The following is a 19,365-nucleotide window of genomic DNA, read 5'->3' on the forward strand; positions in this document are numbered from 1 at the left end:
TTAAAAAAAAAATGGCATAGGGGCCCCCCAAAATCCATACCAGACCCTTATCCGTGCAAGCAGACTGCCAGGTCAGGAAAGGGAGGGGACGAGCGAGCAACCCCCCCACCTGAACCATACCAGGCCACATGCCCTCAACATGAGGAGAGTGCTTTGGGGTCATGTTGATGGGGACAGGGTCCACTGAATGTTCTTAGGGTATTGGGAAATACTACCTTCGCCCTATGAAAGTCAACCTAAATATCAGTAAATAATATTTTGTTAAAACATTGACAAGAATAATTCTTGTGACTTTTACATGAATGCTATTCATACAGCAAATGTTTTCTTTAATAAATAAACCTCACTGTGTTACATTTAGTTAATTTTCTGTGTATATGCTGTTTTTTCTGTTCTTCCTTTTAAATACAGAAATTTTCATCTAAATGTTGCATTTCTCTTGCCCACCCAAATAGTCCTTGCATAAGTTAGCCATAGGCCGATCTATATAGTAGCAGAAGTGTACTGCGTGTGTATACTCCTTTCATACATCCCCGTCATCTGGTCAGGGCCGCCATGAGGGGGGTACAGCCTTTAAAACAATAAGGGACCTCGGGGCCTGCTGAGAATGCACTTTTACATTCTTTCAAACAAAGCAGTTACTAAAGCTACATTCACATTGGAGCGTAGCATATTCAGGTGATATTAAAAGTTTATTTTGTGTGTAGTTGAGTGCTCTGCCGGCTGTGTGCAGCTCTCTTTTCCTTCTCCCCCTGGACCTGAAAGATGAGCTGGCTGTGTGTGTGTCTGTGTCCGCTCTTCCTTCTCTTCCCAGCACCGCTGTGTTGACAGAACAGCTATGTAAACTGCTAGCTGTGTCCCCCCCCCCCCCACACACACACCTCACCCCCTTCTGGCAGCATCAGAGAAACTTTGTGTGAATCTTCTGCTTTTCCTCACACCCCTCCTCATGGCAATGGAGATAGACCAATTAGGGGAGGCTGGAGGAGGTTCATGGGAATGGTATTAAAGGGGTTCTGCACAATACAAGTCAATGAAGGCTAATGAAACTGCAGACTTGAATACCCAGTATCCCATGTACAACAGAGAAGATGGGACAGAACTTTTCCAGTCAATTCTGGAGAGATCTGGGATCTTTTGCGGGAGAAAGCTAAGCTGTACAGAGATGTGGCCTTTGCTGGAAGTGTGCAGAGACCAGAGGCTATAGGAGCTTTTGCCAAGGAGGACCGAGAGAGTGTAGACCTATCACTGGGGGTGTCTGTGCCCACACCAGAGACCAAGGGCTACGACACTAAACGTTCTCCTGCCATGCCCAAACCTGAAGGGAGGGACCTGAGGATGAGGACTGAGAGTCCTGGGACAACTGACCACTAAGCATATGGGACAGGACCTGTTGCATGCCAGGAGCAGTGAGTGAAACTACAAAGCTTAATCCCTTGCTGCACACAGTTAATACAATATAGAGACTGCTCCTTCTTAGTAGCCCATCAGCCATCCATTGCACACACTTAAGGGGACAGATTCACGTGCACCACCATACTAAATTGCCCAATGATAACCGGCTAATACTGAGAATTAAGTGCTAGATACTTTGCAGTCACCTCCAAGGGTACCTCTTTTGTCAGGAAAGTGTACACCCACCCACTGTTGGAACTGAATGCACAGTGTGTACACAAGGACCTACTGTATATTTCTTTGGGTTAGTTAATGCCTATACTTTTAACCCTGTTTGCATCAGTTAAAATTGGGTTTGGTATTATCACAGTTCAGTTGATTGCCATCTTATGGGCCAGAGTTCACATTATCTGGTACTGCATCTTTAAACATGTTCAATTGCCTGTTTATTGATTCATTCATTGTTTAACTGCATTGTCAGTCAGTCTACTATTCAGTTGCTTGTGGCCTACATTCTGGCATTATTATAGAGTGGTAGCTTACTAACTCTTAAATTACACAGGTGTGTCAGTGGGGTCTGAGCAGCTTAAAGAGTCATGGTGGAACAGAGAACCCATCATATCCAGCGGCTCCTGTGGGGGTAAATGCTGCATTTGCTTTTCTTGCACATTTTTCTAGTATTTTAAGAGCAATGTGCCATACAGAAGCTTCTTTGGGGCAGAATTGCACTTTAATGGCTACACAGACTTTCATTAGCGCCTGAGAATGCACATAAAGCTTTTTTGTGCATTTTTTTCAGGTGCTCCCATTAAAGGCTATTGGGCCAGAAACATCTAAATCAGCCAGAAAGGAAGCTTGTGTACTTTCTTAAGCGACATGTGTCTGAGCACTCATATGTGAACAGTCACCATGTAAAACAATGAGACTTTTAATGTCAAGTGCTTTAAAGCTTCAATGTGTGAATGAGGCTTGAGTTTTTATTTCTTCTGATGTTCAGGTAGAATCAAAAGATTTCTGCTCAGTTATTAACCTACAGCAATCGCTTATTCCTCTCTCTGGATAATAAAACAGTATGAATTTTTCTTTACTATTCTCCTGCATGCAAGGCAATTTTTTTAAATTTCATGGATACCTTTTTTTTATGTTTTTTTTTTTTAATCTGGTCATGTGTCCTCACTGGTCCTCTTTATAAGTGGATGGGTCCTGAATGCTTTAGGCTAGAGATACAGAATGACATGGTGCTGTTCTTTGCAAGATTCCCATGTGAGTCTAAAGCAGCTGGATGACCCAAAGAGGTTAGTTATTGAAAATCTGGGCTCACAGGAAGTAGGTTGCGTGATGCTGGATGTCATTCATCGTGTAAGGGGACTGGAGTTTGGCTAAAGGAGCAGTGTATATATAGGGGACAGCGCAGGAGAAGAGGCAAGGTTTTTTATTTTAAAAACTTCTTGGCTCCTTACAGCACTACAAGCTGGTGAATTGGATCTTAAAGCACTAGAGCAAAAATTTACCAGAGAAGATAATTGCTCCTTTCTATACATGTTCGTGTTGGTTGTGCAAAAACAGGTGGATCATATCAATCATGACCATATAACTGAACACAGTGGGATTGATTTACTAAAGGCAAGTAGACTGTTCACTTTGCAAGGAAATTTTCCCCAGAGCTTAGTGAATGTTGTGAAGTTTCATTTTGCAAAAAATACCCAATCACATGCAAGGAAAAAAAAAAAAAGCATATTTACTTGCATATGTTTGGATGATGGAAGTAAACAGAGCTTCACCCTATTCATCAATCTCTGGGGAAAATCCCCTTTGAAAAGTGCAACTTCTCTTGCAAACTGAACAGCTCTTTAGTAAATCAACCTCGGTGAATCCCAACTAATGCTAGCTGTCATTTAACTGTGATTAACTAAGAAAGTGGCATGGCACAAAAACTGTTTTGCCACTAAAATCTGCCTTACTCAGTGAAATGACATAATGGAAATCATTACTGTACGGCCAATAAAAATTGTGCATACCAGGACATTACATTACAGGCCATTGTGATAAAGTCCTGCATGTTGCCTGTTAATGCCAAGACCTGTATTGTGACATTATATTGAAATTAGGGTGTGTTAAAAAAAAGATATATATAATTCGTTAGGAATTCTTGTTAGCCATATGTGTCTGAGTCTTGTCCAACATGAAGTACTTTGTACCAATAATGGAAAATTACACACAAAAAAAAGAAATAAAAATGACTAAAGACTTTTGACCATAATCATAAAACCAACATCCTACCCTGTGACTCCACTGTCATGAGGGGGTTAAAATTACATTTAGAAATGTTGTCACTGTGTACACATGGATCATAATGTGTTTTATTTCGGAAGTCATTTTCTAATATTTTTAACCACTTGCTTACCGGGCACTTAAACCCCCCTCCTATCCAGACCAATTTTCAGCTTTCAGCGCTGACGCACTTTGAATGACAATTGCGTGGTCATACAACACTGTACCCAAATGAAATTTTTATCATTTTTTCACCACAAATAGAGCTTTCTTTTGGTGGTATTTGATCACCTCTGCGGTTTTTACTTTTTATTAAAAAAATGTAAAAAACTGAATTTTTTTAAAAAAAAAAGTTTATTTTTTTATATTTTGTTTTAAAAAATTTTAAACGGGTAATTTTTCTCCTTCATTGATGTACGCTGATAAGGCGGCAGTGATGGGCACTGATAGGCGGCAGTGATGGGCACTGATGGGTGGCAGTGATGGGCACTGATGGGTGGCAGTGTTGGGCAGCACTGGCAGGTGGCACTGATTGGCACTACAGGTGGGCATTGATAGGTGGTACTTGTGGGCACTGATAGGTGGTACTTGTGGGCACTGTTAGGTGGCACTGTGGGCACTGTTAGGTGGCACTGTGGGTACTGTTAGGTGGCACTGTGGGCACTATTAGGTGGCACTGTGGGCACTATTAGGTGGCACTTTTATTGGGCACTGATGAGGCAGATGTGCCTCTTCCACTTGGGGACCGATGTCCCTCACATCCGATCCGGTGATCGGCTTTTTTTTCTACTCGCGCTGTCAGCGTGAGTAAAAAAAAAAAACGATTACCGATCTTTTGTTTACATCATGTGATCAGCTGTCATTGGCTGACAGCTGATCACATGGTAAGGGGCCGGGACCGGCCCCTTACACAGATCGGTGATCAGCCGAGTCTCAGTGACTCGGTGATCACAACGCGCCCGGCGCGCGCCCTGCAGGGCGCGCGCAGGGAGCGTGCACAGGGGAGGACGTCATATGACGTCCTCCCGGGAATGTAGGTCCGCGCTGTAGCCGTCATTCGGCTATAGCGCGGATGCCAAGCGGTTAAACTGATTATAAAGGGAAAATTGTTATTTAAAAAAAAACAAAAAATAAACATGTTATACTTAGCTGCTCTGTGCAGTGGTTTTGCACAGAGCCACTTAATTCTCCTCTTCTCGGGTCCCCTGCTGGCGCTCTGGGCCCCTCCCCCCACCGAGTGGCCCCATAGCAAGCCGTTTGCACTCATGCGTGCTTACTCCTGAGCCGGCTCTCTGCATTCGTAACACACAGAGATCACGTCTCAGCCCCGCCCCCTGCTCCTGCCTCACTGGCTGTGATTGACAGCAGTGGGAGCCAAAACCTGGGAGGGCCCCGGGTCTTGTGCACATCGCTGGATCAAGATGGGGCTTAGCTAAGTATTAGGGGGGCTGAGGGGGGAGCTGCACACCGAAGGTTTTTTACTTTCATGCATAGAATGCATGAAGGTAAAAAAACCTCCAGCCTTTGCAACCATTTTAAATCGTCAGCTTTCATTAAAATAATAACTGGTGATCCTGCCATGAAAGTCCTTGTACAAAATACCTTCTGTTATGGGATGACATTCATTGTCACCCTTTCCAGTGAGCTTCCAATGGAGACTACAAGTGGCCATTTCATTACACTTTATACAGGTATGGTCCACTATTGTCACCATCAGGAAAACCAACCTGAGAATTTCCATGCAGCCACTGGAGTGCATGTAGACAAGAACTGGCTGCAAAGAAGTTGCAGGGCATTAGCAGCACTGAGATGAGTAAAGAATAAAAAAAGATTAAAATGATGTGAAATTGTTTATAATGCACAGTGCTTTAGTAAACGAAATGTTAATAAATTGGGGGTAACCTCTCATATGAAGAGTATTTAATTGTTTTGGAGTTGTGTTCATGTTTCTTTCCTCTTAGTTTCTTTACATGTATTTCTTATTTTGTGTTTAGTGGCAGTCTACTTGTTTTGTTCATTGTGCAACATTTTAATTAAGATGACATAGGACAGTGTTAATAAACACTGCTTCTGAAAAGAATACAATTTAATTATAAAAAGGCTGTCTCATTTACTTTCCTATAATTATGTAGTCAAGTCAAAGCCAGTCCTTTAAAATATAGCTGGATTAAAATCAGAAGATAATACGTTGTTTAGAGGAATTAGTGGACTTTGCATATCAATGTGTGTTGCTTTTGTTCGTCCTAGTGGCTATCGACAGCAGAGGATGCACGCTACCCCAGAGGAATCGGCTCCTCCAGACACAAGAAGTACACTGTTCACTTATCTCTTAGTGCCTTGGATTGGCCAGACAAAGACGATCTGTAATGTGGTGTGTGATTAGAACAGGCTTATGTCCCTTCTCTGCTGAGTGAGTTTTCACCCTGTACTGTACAATGCTTTGGCGACTTTCAATTAAATCATTGGGGTTTTGCTTTATTTTCTTATGGATTGCAACTGTTAAAAGGCCAAAAGAAAATTGATAATTTGTTCATACACTGAAGCTGGTAAGTTTATTTACACACTTGCTTCCTGTATCATTGGGGTGCATTTTAGTAAGCTGAATCTCAAAAAGTCCTTGTCATTGTCTAGGGCAGCCTTTCTCAACCTTTCTAAGCTGGGGGAACCCTTGCAATATTTTTCAGGTTATATACAGTATCACACAAAAGTGAGTACATCCCTCACATTTTTGTAAATATTTTATTGTATCTTTTCATGTGACAACACTGAAAAAATGACACTTTGCTACAATGTAAAGTAGTGAGTGTACAGCTTGTATAACAGTGTAAATTTGCTGTCCCCTCAAAATAACTCAACACACAGCCATTAATGTCTAAGCTGCTGGCAACAAAAGTGAGTACACCTCTAAGTGAAAATGTCCAAATTGGGCCCAAAGTGGCATGGAGTTCACCAGAGCTTCACAGGTTGCCACCGGAGTCCTCTTGCACTTCTCCATGACGACATCACGGAGCTGGTGGATGTTAGAGACCTTGCGTTCCTCCACCTTCCATTTGAGGATGCCCCACAGATGCTCAATAGGGTTTAGGTCTGGAGAAATGCTTGGCCAGTCCATCACCTTTACCCTCAGCTTTTTTAGTAAAGCAGTGATCGTCTTGGAGGTGTGTTTGGGGTCATTATCATGTTGGAATACTGCCCTGCAGCCCAGTCTCTGATGGGAGGGGATCATGCTCTTCTTCAGTATGTCACAGTACATGCTGGCATTCATGGTTCCCTCAATGAACTGTAGCTTTCCAGTGCCGGCAGCACTCATGCAGCCCCAGACCATGACACTCCCACCACCATGCTTGACTGTAGGCAAGACACACTTGTCTTTGTACTCCTCACCTGGTTGCCGCCACACACGCTTGACACCATCTGAACCAAATAAGTTTATCTCATCAGACCACAGGGCATGGTTCCAGACATCCATGTCCTTAGTCTGTTTGTCTTCAGCAAACTGTTTGTGGGCTTTCTTGTGCATCATCTTTAGAAAAGGCTTCCTTCTGGCATGACAGCCATGTCAGACCAATTTGTTGCAGTGTGCGGCGTATGGTCTGAGCACTGACAGGCTGACCCCCCACTGCTTCAACCTCTGCAGCAATGCTGGCAGCACTCATACATCTATTTCCCAAAGACACCCTCTGGATATGATGCTGAGCACGTGCACTCATCTTCTTTGGTCGACCATGGTGAGGCCTGTTCTGAGTGGAACCTGTCCCATTAAACTGCTGTATGGTCTTGGCCACTGTGCTGCAGCTTGAGTGTCTTGGCAATCTTCTTATAGCCTAGGCCATCTTTATGTAGAGCAACAATTATTTTTTTCAGATCCTCAGAGAGTTCTTTGCCATGAGGTGCTATGTTGAACTTCCAGTGACCAGTATGAGAGAGTGAGAGCGATAACACCAAATTTTACACACCTGCTCCCCATTCATACCTGAGACCCTGTAACACTAACCAGTCACATGAAACCAAGGAGGGAAAATGTCTAATTGGGCCCAATTTGGACATTTTCACTTAGGGGTGTACTCAATTTTGTTGCTAGTGGTTTAGACATTAATGGCTGTGTTTTGAGTTATTTTGAGGGGACAGCAAATTTACACTGCTATACAAGCTGTACACTCACTACTTTACATTGTAGCAAAGTGTAATTTCTTCAGTGTTCTCACATGAAAAGATATAATAAAATATTTACAAAAATGTGAGGGTGTACTCACTTTTGTGACATACTGTATAAATGACTCCCAGTACATTAGTGTGATCAGTGGGAGAGGTGTCCTCTTATGTTAGTAGTCAGTGGCAGAAGGCCCCCCTTATATTGGCCACCAGTGAAAGAAGGACCCTCTTTTATTGGTGGTCAGATGGAGAAGCGCATCCTTACGTTAGGGGTCAATGGAAAGTATGCCCCCCCTTCCCCTCTTACAGATTCCTGAAAGATCATGGGTGTCTGGTTCATTGAGTATATCCAGTGGTGTTAATAAATTATGCCAGGGGAAGAGGGGGTGCCACCAAAGGGGAGGTGAATTTGGCAACAAGATATGCTATTTATTTACATCTCCTGAGGCACCATTAAAAACATTGTCTGAATTTGGGTTTTAAATTGTCAAATGGCAAAACCAATACTGTCCACTGATGTTCTGGCATTTAAGTGTTGAATGACAGACTGTGAGTCTTGGTGCCTGTATTAGCAAGGCTTCACCTTGACTTTAAAAACGTCAATGTCCAATGTACTGCCTGGACATAAGATCCAAGGGGCTCCACAGGGATTATTTTGAAGACTTACCCTAGAAATGTTTTAGGCTAGATCAAGTTCATTTTAATGTGGAACTCTAGGTAAACAACTTAATATCAGAAATACTGTATATTCCCTATACCCTTCTTCTTATGCAGGCCTGTTAATTGAATGTACAGTGCCTTGAAAAAGTATTCATACCCTGTGAAATTTTCTCATGTTACAACCAAAAACGTAAATGTTTTTGATTGGAATTTTATCTGATAGATCAACACAAAGTGGCACATAATTGTGAGGTGGAAGAAAAATGGTAAATGGTTTTCAATATTTTTTTACAAATAAATATGTGAAAAATGTGGCGTGCATTTGTATGCAGCCCTCTTTACTCTGATACCTTTAACTCAATCTAGTGCAACCAATTGCCTCCAGAAGTCACCTAATTAGTAAATAAAGTCCCATCTGTGTGTAATTTAATTTCAGTATAAATACAGCTGTTCTGTGAAGCCCTCAGATGTTTGTTAGAGAACCTTAATGAACAAACAACTTTATGAAGGCTAAGGAACACACCAGACAGGTCAGGGGTAAAGTTGTGAAGAACTTTAAAGCAGGGTTAGGTTATAAAAAAAAATCCCAAGCTTTGAACATCTCACAGAGCACTGTTCAATCCATCATCCAAAAATGGAAAGAGTATGGCACAACTGCAAACCTACCAAGACATGGCCCTCCACCTAAACTGACAGGCCAGGCAAGAAGAGCATTAATCAGAGAAGCAGCCAAGAGGCCCATGGTAACACTGGAAGAGCAGCAGAGATCCACAGCTCAGATGGGAGAATCTGTTAGTCGAGCACTCCACAAATCTGGCCTTTGTAAGAGTGGTAAGAAGAAAGCCATTGTTGAAAGATAGCCATAAGAAGTCCCATTTGCAGTTGGTGAGAAGCCATGTGGGGGGATACAGCAAACATGTGGAAGAAGATGCTCTGGTCAGATGAGACCAAAATTAATTTTTTTGTCATAAAAGCAAAACGCTTTGTGTGGCGGAAAACTAACACTGAACATAACCCTGAATACACCATCCTCACTGTGAAACATGGTGGTGGCAGCATCATGTTGTGGGAATGCTTTTCTTCAGCAGGGACAGGGAAGCTGGTCAGAGTTGATGGGAAGACGGATCAAGCCAAATACAGGGCAATCTTAGAAGAAAACATGTTAGAGTCTGCAAAAGACTTGAGGCTGGGGCTGAGGTTCATCTTCCAACAGGACAACGACCCTAAACATACAGCCAGAGCTACAATGGAATGGTTTAGATGAAAGCATATTCATGTGTTAGAATGGCCTGGTCAAGGTCCAGACCTAAATCCAATTGAGAATCTGTGGCAAAAGTTAAAAATTGCTGTTCACAGACGCTTTCCATCCAATCTGACAGAACTTCAGCTATTTTGCAAAGAATAGGCAAAAAATGTACTCTCTAGATGTGCAAAGCTGGTAAAGACATCCCAAAAAGACTTTCAGCTGTAACTCCTACAAAGTACTGACTTAGGGGGGCTGAATACAAATGCTCGCCACACTTTTCACATATTTATTTGTAAAAAATTTTGAAAACCATTTGTTATTTCCTTCCACTTCACAATGATGTGCCACTTTGTGTTTGTCTATCACACAAAATTCCAATAAAATACATTTATGTTTTTGGTTGTAACATGACAAAAAGTGGAAAATTTCATGGGGTATGAATACTTTTTCAAGGCACTGTACATATCTAAAGGGTAGTTGTAGCCACGGTGTCAAAGACTTGTTTCCTTGATCATTTCCGAACAGTTGAGAAATACAGAAGCACGTGATATGGTCATCCCTTTACTCCATTATCCATATCCTATTGTTGGATAGATAACATATAAACAATTTCTCCAGGATTGCACCAGCACTGGATTTATAGCTTTTCTACTGCTACCATGGAGTCTTACTCCCTCTGTTAAAGGGGAAGTCACCCTTTCTGATATAACATAGATGAAAATCCAATGTAGAGTGAAACTTCTCAACAGTAATGTGGCAGTGAGAACAAATAGTGGTTAACACGTTTATGAGTACTGTATTGTTAAGGGGCAGGACATTTATGTTTGGCACCCAAAGGCACTGGCTACCCATTATTGCATTGCTTGGTAACAATTGAGATGTTTATGGGTATCTTTAGACCTCAGCATACACACCCTGTTTCAGAAAGAATATACAGCAAAGCCCAGATAACAACCCATGTCCTCACTGACGAACTTTTAGCCACTGAATCATTTACACATGTTTACCTTTCAATGTATATAGGCAGTTGGCTTTCAAATATGTGAAACTACTATCTTTGTAAAATAGTTAGTTTGACTATATGTCTATGCACTGTTCCACATCTGCAGCAATACAGTATATACAATATGTTAAAGCTGCTGATTTTTTTTATTTATCTTACATCAAATACCAACAACCAGCTTGATAAAATAATGATTTATTTTATGGATGATGAAACACTACCATGCCACATCCTAACTTTCTTTCTACAAAAATGAAGGACAAAAATTGAAGATATTACATACCAAGGTACACCTTGTCACCCAATGAAATAGCAAAAATGTTAAAACCATTAGTCTTCATTTGGCATATTATTTGTATTTATTTTTTATGACCTTTCACCATTTTTTTTTTGTAATGTCCCGAAAAAATATCCACTGTAATCAAAATGACTTACAGATAGTCTATTGTCCAATGTGACATAAATAACAGTGACTTACATTCAAAACTTTAAGATAAAAGCAAAAATGTAAAAATGACAAATGAAAAAGAAAAAACTTAGGAACAACATTATTACATCATTTCCCAGACTGGATGTGAGTCTAACATTACTATGTCAAAAATGTTAGAAACCGGCATCAACATTCAAGCTGTCAAACAAAAAAAAAAGAAAAATTATGATTAGCTGTTTTTAGACTGAAATTTAAAGCTAACGGTTTAGCAAAGGGTGATGTCTGACGGCATGCGGAACACAATACTAAAAAGCAGTTGGCGTTGTCACAAATAGATGACATACATTCCATATTTACAAATTCATATATACATCATTAATACTGGCTGTAAATTTGGTTGGATCTTTAATAACCGGATATCAATTTAAAGCCAGCATATCAAAATAGTGTTAATTGTCCATGTGGACGTCTGTGTATTTTCCTTTACCTGAAAAAAAGATCAAAATCCTAAACTAAAATCAACAGAAAACACATTTTGGAGTCCAATCAACAAAAAGATGCAATAAACATGATTTATTAAATCAGTTATTGAGTGAATGGTTCTGATTATAAATAACCCAATTTTCTAAAGATTCGATGATTTGAGCTTTTTAAAGTGTGCGTTTTCAGGAGTAAATGTAGTTTAAACAGAATGTATATTTCACCAATAAAATTGGGTACATCTTTAAGCTGTTTCAAGTAGGAATTTTGTCTAGGTTTTGCATTACCCATGGAAAGCTTTTTAACTGTTTTGCTTCTCCGTGGTCTGTAACCCATGTGACCACATTAAACACCTACTAATTCTGCTCCCTGCTATTGAATGGAAGACATCTAACACTTATTATGTATGTTCCTGACGGTGAAAGGATATTTAAACCCAAGAAAAAATGTATTATATTGCAGCTTACCAGTTCTTAGATGTGGTGGCTGCATTCATTTTTTTTTTTCAAGCTGAGAACATTTTCACCAAGTACAGAAAATACCTGTTGACTTTACCAGAAATGCAGTGTCATTGTAACATTCTCTAAATTGAACTAATATGTCAAACATTGTTGTCTTCCTTCCACACTATCTTCTGTAAATTCCCCCATTCCTTCCTCGGGTAATGGAGATGAAGATATGGTTGTAGTCCTATTTTACGATGACAACCATGCTTGCCTCCATATAAAATAAAGAAAACAAAGCCTGAAAAAGAAAGAGAATGTAGCCACCAAATCTAAGGACTAACAAACGGCAATGTATGAAATTTTTGTTTTTGGGTATATATACACTTTATAGAGAACTTGCAAGGCAGAAATTGCTGACTTGATCATAACTGAATGTATCATATTGTTTTACGTAGCCAGTGTTCAGGCTTTTATTCTATTGTTTCCTCAGTTGAAGGGAGGTACTGCGGAAGTTTATCTACATAAATACCTAACACAGTCCAAATGCTCCATGATGTGACATTCAGATTGTGAGCCATGAGATTGAGTATCAGCTTTCCTACCCAAAATGTAAGGGCACTTATCAGTCTCCTAAAAGATTTGCTCAATTCCTTTTAGCAACTATGTAATGGTAGCTTTACCTCAATGTGATCTGAAATATAAAAGAGGAGAATTTTAGAAACTGTTTTACAGATGGCATTTTTGTTTCAGGCTTCCATAAATGTCAGATGACAGTTAAATGTTAGGAATTAATAAAACCACCAAAAGATCTTTTCTCCAAATGATGCAAACATGACCAACTAAGATATCTCACAAGCCATTCATGCATGCAGCCACCTGTATTATCCCTTTTAATTCCTGGACAACCTATTTTAAACTGCAGGCTCTCTTCTTTAATGTATGGATTAGTGTAGGCTGGAAGAATAGTAAGATCCATTAAATATGCTTTCCTTTTTATGTATGAATACTACCTTGTCTTCATTATTTCACAACCTGTCAATTAGGACAGAGCGAGAAAACTGTGATGTACCTATCTTATATTCTGCACTGAGTTTTAAGCAGAAACAGGTGTAAACTTGAATAGTGATTAAAGCAATTTAACACAATTATTCAAATTTTCTAAAAAAAAAAACATTAACAAAGCAGCTAATTTCAGTTCTTGTCATTAACACAACACCAGTTTTCACAACCCATGTAGGATTGGAAAACTCAAAATAAAACAAGACTTCAAATAGGGTGACGTTACATAAAAGGATTGTTATTGGTTGCTGACTGAACCCTTCTTTATAGCTTATTATATTGGAGCTAGATGGTAAATAAATCATAATTTATAATTACATATAAATGGTACAAATGTAAATTTGAGTACATTTCTGCAGTGAAAACAACATCCTTCCAAAACTTTTCCAATGATGAATAGACACTGGCAAGTTGTATATCTCACAGGCATCACAGATTCTATATGCAAGATAAAGTCACACTCATCCTTGTCTTTAGGCCAGTGAGTGCTGCCCCCATAGACTCAATACCCACCAATGACATTATGTCATACTCTGTTGAAATATACCATGAAAACTGAATCACAGAGGTTTCTTATAATTTAAAGGGGATGTCTACCATGTGTTCTTCATTATGACATGGTGTTTTACACTTCCTGCTGCAAGAATAAACATTTTTAATAACTGGACCATTGAATGAAAAACTAGGGCGTGGCTGGGGGGATAGTAGGGTTGCCTGAAACTACCATCCATTCACTGGGCAAAACCATGCAATCTGGCTGTGGGTAACTTCACTTCTATCCAGATGTCCTCACTCTCGTTTTATATCAGCCCTGTGAAGAATGAGAATACCACTCCCCATTAGAAAAAATGGAAAAGGTAAGCTTATCTGGGAACTCACATATTGAGATCTTACTACAGCAGTCTCTCATGGATGTAAGAGTCCAAAGGAGGAATCAACCCACCAGCATCTATGATTTGGGTAGATTGTGTTACATTTTGGGGAAATGTGACACCTTCACTTGGCTCCATAACGGCCATATGTAGAGACAAATCCTGGGAGGGATCTTGCTGCCTTTCTGCATCTGCCTCTAACTGAAGCAATGTTTTGGATGGAATTGGCCTTTAAATGTTTATGAAATATGTGGACAAAACACATTTTGAAACTTGTTCTAAGACAAAAAAATAAATATTAAATAACAAATTGTCAGTGCAAGGGTTGTATAGTTATTATTTTAGTATACTGTATATCTGATGTAAATAAGAAATAAAAAAAAGAATATATATTACTGGTTTTTGGAGAACTGCTTTAGATGCAATCAGACTGTTTTTCCTGCAATATTATGCAACTCTCAAAATGATTTGCCTCTTCATATTACAGCGTACAAGGGCTTGTTTGCCAACAATGTATAGATAGGGCTGAATTTATACTCCTTGATCTCTCAGGCCACTTGTCCTGTATTTCCCTCCTCTTACCCCATTACACAAACCAAGCCTCAGTATCATACTTTTTTGGCTATGATAAGTGAGCTTGTTAGTAATGCTTAGGTCAAGGATGAAAAGATTTTAACAGGCAGTTTACCCACTTTGTGTTACAACACCTAGAATCAACAACTAGAAGAGATGGACAAAGTGTGGGCAGTTTGGTCATTTGTAGACATATAGAATACTAGTCCACCAACGAAAATGCACAAACTGTGCAGAGACCACAATAAGGACCCAAGTACATTGCACTGGGAAGCAAGATGGTTGTCTAAATTATTCAGCAATGTGTGAGTTGTTATTTGCCACCCCTGGTAGCCTCATCGCAACATACCATGGCTCAAGCATGGCTAAGCTGAATTCTGAAGCTATTACCTCTGCTTTTTTATAATACACTATATTTAGAGACGTTACATAAAAAAAATGATGAATAATTTATTTTGCTTATGTCCTTTTCCTTTTCTGACACTAGTTTTCCCTAATATGCATCAATAGTATTTCAGTTATCTAGAAATATTGGTTTCTCCTGTTTCTCTTTCCTGTCAGTTCCTTGTCAGTTGGTGAGGGTCAGTAATACCAGCAGTACAAAAAGTTATTTGCATTCTGATTGCATGGCCAGATGAAACTTTGTATCAGTTGCACCATTGTATGAATCTGCCTAGTGGATTTTACTAGAGGATCTATAGTCATAATTGTCTAGCTGCCTGCAGGTTGTAACTGATTTAATTTACAGCACCCCAGAGGGTCAGAAACCTGTAATTATAATTTATACCAATAAAAGCCAACATCAATAGTCATGGGCTCAAGCCTACTCCTCTTGTACCTAACTATTGGTTAATGAGGCCACTGATCCTCCCAGCTAAAGGCTGATGGGAAGGTAGGAATGGGCGGGCAGGACCCAAGTCCATGGCAACTGCACACTACCTACATATAGGAATACCCCAGGTTTTGAAGATTCTCAGATACCATAGAAGGAAGCAGAACAATGTGCAGATACCTGGAGATGCATACCATGAAATGTAAGTGGAAGTTTACCAAGAACATGAATGGCTCCAAGTACACAAATAAAAAAGTCTGCTTCTAATTGCAAGGCTCTTTAGAGCTTGAATTATAACCTATTAAAATCCATATATGTGTTTCTAAAGCTGGGAGGGCTGCTAATATTCAAATAAGTTGAGCTCATAATTCAACTGCCAGAACACTGACTGTGGGTGCCTGTCCTGCTCTAAGGTCTTTAAGAATCAGTGTAAGCCTGGCTGGGTCTGTGCCCATGCTCACCAGTGATCATTAGGGCATGCTAAGGAGTAGTGGTTAAACACACTTTCTATGTTTTCACTTTTCCAGATAAGTATAACTGTTAGAGGCATGAGGGCACCATAAACAGTAAGTGCCACTTTGTTTGCACAGATAATGTTTTTCTAGAATTGCATTGAGCTTACATTAAATGGTAAGTTTAGATGTAATACATGCTCGGAGTAGGTGTCCTTTTATGACAAAGCCAATGTACACGTCAGCTACTTTCTTTACACTTCATCAAGGCTTCAGCTTTTCAACACCACAATATGCAGTGCCATCAAAACTCTTGTCAATGAGTTTCTTTTTATATAGTATTCACTGACATTTGTTGTTATTTTGAAGAAACTGAGAAGTATTTTAGTTATGATAAAGTTCTCGCTGTTGATTAACCCTATATGATTTAACCACAGCATCGTTGTTGAGCTTGGATTTTAATTCACCTTTGTTTCACTCCCTTGTTCCCTTGTCCCATGCAGCACTTTAGAAAATGCATCCATGTTTTTCTTTCAGTCAATATATCAGCCACCTTGTAGTATGCTTTACCTTTTATAACTTTTTTTTTTATCTGTTTGAGATTTTGTCTTTGGTTTGTGTTAGTCATAAATGAGAAAGAGAGAGTGAAGAGTAATATATTGTTCATGTACATGACTAGAATGATGGTTTATTACTGGTAGCAAATAACATTACAGACTAATATCTAAAGTAATTGACTTGCTAGCATCGGAAAAACAACCGCAAAAAAATCCAATCTGTGTTTTTGTTTATATTTCTTATACTTGAAAGAAGAGAGAAAATGATTGTTGGGCAATTTACATTTCAATTGAAAGCACACTTTCCAACAGTCACAGATTCCCGTGTCACCAAATGATGTATGTCACCTTGGTCAAAATGATCTTATATTAGGTGTTTTTGAGAGTTTGAAATCTATTAAAGTATACTGTATCTAAAGCCAAAACTTTTTTTGTTTTGGATAGAGAAGCCAATGGTTAAAACTCCTGAGATTTTTCTTTGCTGTCTGTGTCCTACTGGGGAGATTCTACATTACTTTCTATCTTGAGCCACAACAGAAAATTAGTGTAGAAATCCTCTCTTAGACAGTTGTTACTGGAACAGGTTTCATCTTTACAAGATTTCCCCTCAATTCCGAATCGCCGGTTTACTCAAAATGTCAGATCTTCTCTCACTTTAGGTCCTGTGACACTGGTAGAACATTTTAAGAGGGTGAATCTTATAAGTAAGGAAAGAGACAGCAATTAAAACCCGTGAGGGGTTCTACTCTTCTCCAGTATATCCCCAAAAAAATCTGCTTTAGACAGACTTTCAGATTTTACAAAAGGGTACATTGGCATTAATGCCAATGTATTACATGGATGAGCGGTTAAAAATGTATGTATCTTTGAAAAGACTCCCAAATATGTATAGCCCACCAGTAATTGACAAAGGCTTCCTTCCTCCCCAAACAGGAAGTTACTAAATTAACAAATACCAATCAGGTCTTCATGAAGAACAGCCAACGAGATACACAGTCCAAGACATTGTAAGTAATGGTACACATCTTTCATACTCTGAAGCAGTTTGTAAAGAAAAGGTATGGGTTTTAAAGAAATCACAATGAGGCCAGTAGAAACAAGAAAGAAAAAATGAGATAATTACATAATGATGCACATGATTTTAGCAAGATTAATACATTGTCTTTGTTTATGCTGCCCTGAAAGTTGCCATTTTCTATTTTTTTTATTTCATGATGTGAGCAAGCAAACTGTAAATTAGTATTAATAAAATAATTGTGCTATAATCCCTTTTGAACTAATAGTATTAGTTTCTTCAGACTTGAATGCAATGTTAATTAAGTGTGATAATAAGAATGGGTTGAATGCTACCAATGTCATGAACTTTAACAGGTTGTCTAGTCCAAGTCCTTTTGGAGTTCCGCTGAAGATCTCACTTCTTCAATGGTTGGTGTTTTTTCTTTTCTGCCTCATTGTGTTTTGACGTACCACAGATTCCCATTAGTAACAAAAAGCAGTGTTTTCAGACAGCAGGTTAGGCTGAGTTCACCATGCTTTATGTCCTTCCGCAGAGGAAACTTTGGGGTCTGGTTAGCCATTGAGGGCACTGTTCCATTAACACATGCTAAACATAACATTTTGTAATTTTCCAAGGAAAACTATTCAGTTGCATATTGTTCTGTAAGAAATGGTTTGTGCTTGGCACGAACAAAAGTTAATCCTCCTCCTCTTCCTCTATGGCTACTATGGGAGGCTTGTCTTGAACTCTGAAGCATTCTTCAAAGAAATTCACAATGGACTTGTGCAGGTGCTGTTCCATCAATGGGGTCTTCATATAATGGTTCTCATCTGGGTATATCTGTAAGAAAAAAACAGAATTAAAGGGGAACTAGGGTCTTTGTTCTATGCACTATATGCCAAAAGTTTGTGGTCCACTGACCACACACCTATATGAGCTTGTTGGAACATCTCATTCCAAAACAAGGTGCACAGAATCAAGCACAGAGCAATGCCATGTCCCTTGACAAAGCTGAGTATACAAAGACATTTTTTTCACATGTAGGCTTCCAAAATTGTGGCAACAGTTTTAGGAAGGCCCTTTTGCAAGACTATATATAACGCCAATTACATAAAGGCAAGATGTAATGAGTTTGGTGTGAAGGAACTCGAGTGACCTGCACAGAGCCTTCAATTCTAATAAATACTTTTGTAATTAATTGGAATGCCAATTGTGAGCCAGGTCCTCTCTTTCAACATCAGTACCTGACCTTACAAATGCTCTTTTCTCACAGACACACCCCAAAATCTTATGCAAAGCCTTCCAAGATGGGTGGAGACTATTATGGCCACAAAGGAATTTTGTTATATTAAGGAGGAAGTAAACTCTCCCTCGGCGATGCTGCTTTTTAAACAAGTCAGTATGTAAAGGTATTTTAATACAATCTGCATTATATTTCAGCTCCTATAACATGTTCCTTACTTTATTCCAGCTATTTTAAAATGTGTGCTTCCTGTGATAAGCCAGGGCCATCTTAACTACTGTCTTCCGAGTCCTTAGTGCAATGTACTTAAGCCCTTTCAGCTAGTCTGTTCTGTAATCTCATACATGGATATGGGGTGTAAGAGAAAAGTCTGAATGAGACTGTAGTCTCGCGATATCGCAGCGCAGTGCTGCAGGGAGCTGATATGACAGACACTTCTTAATGGAAAGAGCGTGCCGTGAATCGGGGGAAAGACGTCACTACAAAGAATGAGACAGATTACAAGCCCATGGAGCAAGTAAGGTGACATCTACATACAGTGGCTAGCAGTGCTTTTAATGATGATGTGCAAAAGTTATGGGGGAGAGGTTACAACCACTTTAACGCCCATGGGTTTGAAATGTTCAACAAGCTCCAAAAAGGACAAAGGACAAAGTCCAGGTGTCCACAAACATTTGGCCATATAGTGTTTTTAGAT

General features: G+C 39.5%; 1 protein-coding gene across 3 annotated transcripts in view; it reads right to left on the reverse strand.

Moving 5' to 3' along the window:
* Positions 1 to 12,123: 12,123 nt before the first annotated feature.
* Positions 12,124 to 19,365, reverse strand: part of DPP6 (dipeptidyl peptidase like 6) — a 1,451,270-nt gene continuing 1,444,028 nt past the window's right edge. For all 3 annotated transcript variants that reach the window (XM_073629963.1, XM_073629965.1, XM_073629964.1), the window contains exon 26: positions 12,124 to 18,265. In XM_073629963.1, the coding sequence (XP_073486064.1) occupies positions 18,122 to 18,265 (144 nt within the window). In that variant the 3' untranslated portion in view covers positions 12,124 to 18,121. The remainder of the gene's footprint in view (positions 18,266 to 19,365) is intronic.

This window comes from Aquarana catesbeiana, linkage group LG05, assembly GCF_042186555.1.
Source record: "Aquarana catesbeiana isolate 2022-GZ linkage group LG05, ASM4218655v1, whole genome shotgun sequence".
Classification (NCBI taxonomy): Eukaryota; Metazoa; Chordata; class Amphibia; order Anura; family Ranidae; genus Aquarana; species Aquarana catesbeiana.